Source organism: Anguilla rostrata, chromosome 13, assembly GCF_018555375.3.
Source record: "Anguilla rostrata isolate EN2019 chromosome 13, ASM1855537v3, whole genome shotgun sequence".
In the NCBI taxonomy this organism is placed as follows: domain Eukaryota; kingdom Metazoa; phylum Chordata; class Actinopteri; order Anguilliformes; family Anguillidae; genus Anguilla; species Anguilla rostrata.
In genome coordinates this window covers 1,056,325-1,062,911 of record NC_057945.1, presented here as the reverse complement: position 1 = coordinate 1,062,911, position 6,587 = coordinate 1,056,325, and the positions used below count along the sequence as shown (strand labels likewise).

Sequence of the window (6,587 nt, the reverse complement as noted above, 5' to 3'; positions counted from 1 at the left end):
AAGACGGCGAGAGAAAAAAGCGCTCTTGATTGCTGTAACGGAGAAAAGCCACGGCTTTAAATAAAATAGCACGCGAGTGCTACGAACTGAAACAGTGTCTCCAGTGAGTGTGTTTGGGTTAGGAGGGGTGGCACTCATTGCCACAGTGGTGGCCCGTGCGGGGGGCTCGAAGTAAACACACTGCACAAAGGAGAAAAAAAAAGAAAAAAAAGAAAATAAAAATGGAACACAGCCAGGAGCAGGGGGAACCGGCACAGCCAGTGATGGCGCTTGCGAGGATGCTGGAGGGGATGGCAGCAATGCAAGAGAGACAGGCGCTGATGCACGCCGAGCAACTTGAAGCTCTGCGAGCACAGACATCCCTGCAGACGCAGGCTCTACTGCAGCTGGCTGCTGCGGGAGAAACCAGCTCCCGCGAGCGACAGAACAAACCCCCCGTAGCTCTTCACTTGCCGAAAATGACCCCGGAGGACGATGCTGAGGCATTCCTGGAGGGGTTTGAAGTGGCAGCGAAGGCAAGTCAATGGCCGGAGGAGGAGTGGGTCGTCCGCCTCCTGCCCCTCTTGACTGGGGAAGCCCAACAGGCGGCGCACAGCTTACCCCCCACCGCGCGGGCTGTCTACCAAAACCTAAAGAAGGCGGTCCTGGACCGCCTGGGGTACAGCCCGGAAGAGCACCGGCGGCGGTTCCGTCAGACGGCTCTGGCAGGAGAGGACCGGCCATTCGCCTACGCCCAGAGACTGCTGGATATGGCCCGACGGTGGCTCCGACCGGAACTCCGGTCAGCCGACGGAGTGGTAGAGCTGGTGACACTGGAACGATTTATCGATGGCCTCCCGGGGGAAACAGCGAACTGGGTGAGGTGCCATCGACCGACCGGGTTGGCGGCCGCCGTCACCCTGGCGGAGGACCACCTGGCGCTCTACCCCCGCGGCCAGTCCCAGCACCAGCAGCAGCAGCAGCAGCAGCAGCAGCAAGGACGGGCAGACACGGCTCCGCGCCGAAGAGCCCCTCCTCGTTCCCTTCCTCCCCCCCTTCCTTCCTCCCTTCCCCGTGCCCAAACCCCCTCCTTTTCCCGTAACAACCCTTTTTTTGTTTCCCCAGCCCCAGGCTCAGTGGCGGCGGGGTTCGAACCACAGAGAGCTCCTCAGACGCCCGGACCGGGGTGTTGGCGGTGCGGACAACCGGGTCACCTGCGCCGAGAGTGCCCGCTCATGGAGGTGGGGCAGGTGGTTCGTGTTGTCGGCCCGCCCACCTCCGCTCCCGACCCAGACGGAGCGTACTGTATTCCGGTAAGGATTCAAGGGAGTGAACACCAGGCGCTGTTGGACTCAGGGGCTATGCAGACCATGATTCGACAAAGCCTGGTTCGACCCGAGGCGTTGTTAGAAGCATCAAGGGTATCTATAAGGTGTGTGCATGGGGATCTACACGAGTATCCTATTGTCTCAGTGGAAATTCGGTGTCAAGGGAAAAAGCATAAAATAAAGGCTGCGGTTAGCTCCCGCCTCTCGCACCCTCTGATTTTAGGCACTGATTGGCCGGGGTTTCGCCAGGCAGCTGGTAAGGTAGGGGGGGTGCGTTCACGACGGGTAGGGCTGTGTGATGTGTGTGCTGCTGTCAGCGGTGACGCGGGGTTGTCCGACACGGCAGAGGGGGAGCCGGCACCAGTGGAGCCTCCGGGGGAGACTCCGCAGGTACCGGTGTTTCGCCCCATGGAGGATTTCCCACTCGAGCAGTCTCGTGATGACACCCTACGCTTTGCCTTTGACCGCGTGATGTCCATTGATGGTCAACAGGTGCGCCCTGATGCAACACTCACTCACCCGTATTTTGTAATAATTCGGGATAGGTTATACAGAGTGTGTCGTGACACTCAGACTAACGAGGAAATCACCCAATTGCTGGTGCCTAAAAGCTCTCGGGAAATGGTTTTTCAGACGGCTCATTTTAACCCCATGGCTGGTCATTTAGGGTATGAGAAAACACTGAACCGGATAATGGCCCGCTTCTATTGGCCGGGCATTTGGGCCGACGTGCGTCGGTGGTGTGCGTCGTGCCCTGAATGCCAACTCGTAAATTCCCCGGCTATACCAAAAGCGCCGTTGCGCCCCCTTCCGCTAATGGAGGTCCCTTTTGAGAGAGTGGGGATGGACCTCATCGGGCCGTTTGATCGGAGCACGCAGGGATACCGTTTCGTGTTAGTTCTGGTGGATTATGCGACAAGGTATCCCGAAGCAGTTCCTTTGCGCAGCATTTCGGCAAAAAGTGTTGCGCAGGCATTGTTTCAAATAATCTCCCGAGTCGGAATCCCGAAAGAGATTCTGACTGACCAGGGCACCCAGTTTATGTCACGCACACTACGCGAACTGTACGGGTTATTGGGCATTCGTTCTATTAGAACTAGCGTGTACCATCCCCAAACGGATGGGCTGGTTGAGCGGTTTAATAGAACGTTGAAGTCTATGATCCGGAAGTTCGTTCATGAGGATAGCCGTAATTGGGATAAGTGGTTATCTCCTCTGGTGTTTGCAGTGCGGGAGGTTCCCCAGGCCTCCACGGGATTTTCTCCCTTTGAACTACTGTTCGGTAGGAAACCCGGGGGATATTGGACCTAGTTAAAGAAAACTGGGAGGAGGGTCCGAGTCCTAGTAAAAATGAATTACAATACGTGCTGGACCTGCGAGCAAAACTCCATACACTGGGTAAGTTGTCACGGGAGAATTTGCTCGAGGCGCAGGCACGTCAGCAACAGCACTATAACAGAGGAGCTAAACTACGGCAATTTTCACCGGGAGATAAAGTTCTTGTGTTACTCCCTACCTCTAGTTCTAAATTACTCGCCAAGTGGCAAGGGCCCTTTACGGTCACACGGCGATGGGGGAGGTTGACTATGAGGTAGAGCGTACTGATAGAGAGGGGGCAAAACAGATTTATCACCTCAATCTCCTGAAAGCGTGGAAGGAGGTAGTGGCTGTCTCTCTGGTTACGGTGGATAAGGAGAGAGATGAGCTGGCTCCGGAGGTACCAAATTCATCCAATCAGATCTCAACCCTTTCAGATGACCATCTCTCACCGAATCAGAGAACAGACCTTGCCTTGTTGCAAAAGCGTTTGCTGATGTGTTTTCTCCCATACCAGGACGCACGCACCTCATACACCACCATATAGAGACTTCCCCGGGGGTGACGGTGCGGACCCGCCCCTATAGATTGCCGGAACACAAAAAGAAATTGGTTCAGGCAGAGATAAAGGCAATGCTAGAGCTGGGGGTAATAGAGGAATCCCACAGTCCCTGGAGTAGCCCCATCGTGCTGGTAGGTAAGCCTGATGGGTCTATTCGCTTCTGTGTGGATTATAGAAAGGTAAATGAAGTGTCACGGTTTGATGCTTATCCAATGCCTCGGGTCGACGAGCTCTTGGATCGGCTTGGCACGGCTCGATTTTTTTCGACGCTGGATTTAACCAAGGGTTACTGGCAGATTCCCTTATCTGCCAAATCTAAGGAAAAAACGGCTTTCTCCGCTCCGGACGGTTTGTACCAATTCAGGACACTTCCGTTTGGGTTATTCGGGGCCCCTGCCACCTTCCAGCGCCTAATGGATCGGGTATTGCGTCCGCATGCTGGTTATGCTGCTGCCTATCTGGATGATGTCATCATCCATAGCAACAGCTGGGAGCAGCATTTACAGCATGTGGGGGCAGTGCTCGAGTCATTAAGGCAGGCCGGGCTCACGGCTAACCCAAAGAAGTGTGCTATTGGCCGAGCGGAGGTACGGTATTTGGGGTACCACTTGGGAAGTGGACAGGTGCGGCCTCTAGTGGACAAAACCGCTGCGGTTGCAGCCTGTCCCCGACCCAAGTCAAAAAAAGAGGTAAGGAGGTTCTTGGGGCTGGCCGGCTATTACAGAAGGTTCATCCCGGCATTTTCTGAGCTAACCAGCCCCTAACTGACTTAACCCGAAAAGGTGCCTCAGATCCGGTCCAGTGGACGGAGCCGTGCCAGCGGGCGTTTGAGAGGGTAAAAGAAGCTCTCTGTGGGGAGCCGCTCTTGTTCACACCTAACTTCTCTCTCCCATTTGTTTTGCAGACCGACGCGTCGGACAGAGGGCTGGGGGCGGTTTTGACCCAGCAGGTGGAGGGAGTCGACCGCCCCGTGCTGTACATTAGCCGAAAACTATCACAACGGGAGGCGAAGTACAGCACGGTGGAAAAAGAGTGCCTCGCCATTCGGTGGGCGGTCGGAGCCCTCCGGTATTACCTTCTGGGTCGCCCATTCACCCTCTGTTCGGACCATGCCCCCCTCCAATGGCTCCACCGCATGAAGGATACCAACGCCCGGATCACTCGGTGGTATCTGGCTTTGCAGCCTTTTAACTTCAAGGTGATCCATAGACCGGGTGCACGGATGGTCGTGGCGGACTTCCTCTCTCGCCCCCAGGAGGAGGGGGGGGGGGGGGGGGGGGTTGGTCATCGGCCGGATGGCTCCCCGGCCTAAGTCGGGCGGTGGGGGTATGTGGTGGAGTGGGCGTGGTTTGAGCGTCGGCTGCAGAGAGAGAGAGAGAGTGAGAGGAGCGGCTCTCGGACCCTTCGTCACAACTGTCAGCTGGAGGTAATCAGCGCCGATAATTGTTAATTGTTTAATTGCGCTGATTGCCTCTGATTGCTTTCAACAGTGAGCCTGGGGTTTTTAAAAGCACGACCGGAAGCCGGAGGAGAGGAGAGACGCGCCGGCGAGAAGACGGCGAGAGAAAAAAGCGCTCTTGATTGCTGTAACGGAGAAAAGCCACGGGCTTTAAATAAAATAGCACGCGAGTGCTACGAACTGAAACAGTGTCTCCAGTGAGTGTGTTTGGGTTAGGAGGGGTGGCACTCATTGCCACAACAAGGAACTGTTTTTTCTTGATAGAATCGTTGGTTTCATAGAATTAACGACCAGAGGTTTTTGCTTAACAACGGTGCAAATAAAATTACTAACCAGAGTTTTTGCATAACAACGGTCGAAATAGAACTACCAACCACAGTTTTGCTTGACAACGGTCAAATTATGTGCCCAAACGGCCGCAGAAGAATATTTAACTTTCAGGTGATTAAGTAGATAAAAATCAATAAATATTAAAGTAAACATATATAGTCATTGTTGGTAACCCGTTGTATAAGTGGAATAAACCACAACGGGCTGTCCTGTTATTGGAAAATAATGTACCTCGGTGGTGGTTAAGCTACCTTGGCTTTGCCTTGGCCACATCACAACCCCCGTTGTACATTATTTTCCAATAATGGGACAGCCCGTCGTGGTTTATTCCTTACATATTTGCCAATATTTATTATCACCCACATTTCACATTTAATGAACTATTCCACCTTGACCTTCATGTACCTTTGCATGGTACATTTGCGCCAAATCAAATGATGTAGCAATTCGAGTTACCATCAGAGACAGAAAGGCACTATCTTACCATGAAGCGTTTTCAAAGTGGATGTGAGAAAAGAAAGAGGAAGAAGGAAGATTCCCAGTTTAAGGAAAGTTTGCCTAAATTGACAAAATTCTTTAATACAACAACAGCCAGAGACTCCACGTCGGAGAAGCAACAAGTAGCTGACGTTACAACAGGTGCAATGTTAGTTGAAGAAGCTGACATTAGCAGCCTTCCTGCTGCCTCAGACTGTTGTGCACCCACCGCACCAACAACTTCTAGTGTTACTGTCTCTGCTGGTTGCGGTGAACCAGCTACAGTGTGGGAGGACAGTGTCAGAGACGACACCGACAGACAGCAGCAGCCCACCACAAACCAGACACCCGCTCGGGCCGGGATTGCTCCAGCAGGAGCAACTGCACCACCACCATCACAGAGCGACCTGAGCAGCACCAGCAAGAGCAGCAAATCAGTGAGTGAGACTGCGATCATTAGTGAAGACCCCGCGTTGTGGCAAATAAATTGACTGATAAGGAGAGAATTGAAATTGTAAAAAAAGGCCCCATACAAATAAGGGGTATCAAGTTCCCAAAAAATACAGACACGACCCCAAGAAGGTTTACAAAAGAAAACTACGAGATAACAATGAAAAACGGGGAGAAAATAAAAAGGAAGTGGCTAATGTATTCAGTCAGTGCAGATGCTGTATTTTGTTTTAGCTGTTGTGTCTTCAGAAAAAGAGATACACAGCTCGGCAGCAATGGTTTTCAGACGTGGAAAAATATCAGTAACCATCTGAAAACTCACGAGTGCAGCAGGGAGCACATAGAAAATATTGAGAAGTGGCACCACCTTGCGGAGAGATTAAAATCAAGCACCACCATCGACTCAGTTAACCAAGAGTTAAACCTGGAGATCAACCATTGGAAAATGGTCCTTAGGAGACTGTTAGCCATTGTGTGCCATTTGGCTGAATGGAACCAAGCATTTCGAGGCCACTCAGAGCACCTTTATGAACCCAGAAATGGCAACTTTCTGGGTCAGGTAGAACTAATGGCCCAGTTTGATCCTGTAATGAATGAGCATTTGAGGAGGATTAAATACAAAATGAACTCATATCACTGGTCGCACAGAAAACAACAGATGCTACTGTTGATCAGATCAAGAGAG

At 52.5% G+C, this 6,587-nt stretch overlaps 1 protein-coding gene across 1 annotated transcript; it reads left to right on the top strand.

The window, feature by feature from the left end:
- Window positions 1-221: 221 nt before the first annotated feature.
- On the top strand, window positions 222-4,822 carry LOC135238290 (uncharacterized). Its single transcript, XM_064306069.1, has 2 exons — window positions 222-1,292; window positions 4,091-4,822. The coding sequence occupies exons 1-2, from the start codon at window positions 222-224 to the stop codon at window positions 4,496-4,498; spliced, it is 1,479 nt and encodes a 492-aa protein (XP_064162139.1). The 3' UTR covers window positions 4,499-4,822.
- Window positions 4,823-6,587: the final 1,765 nt, after the last annotated feature.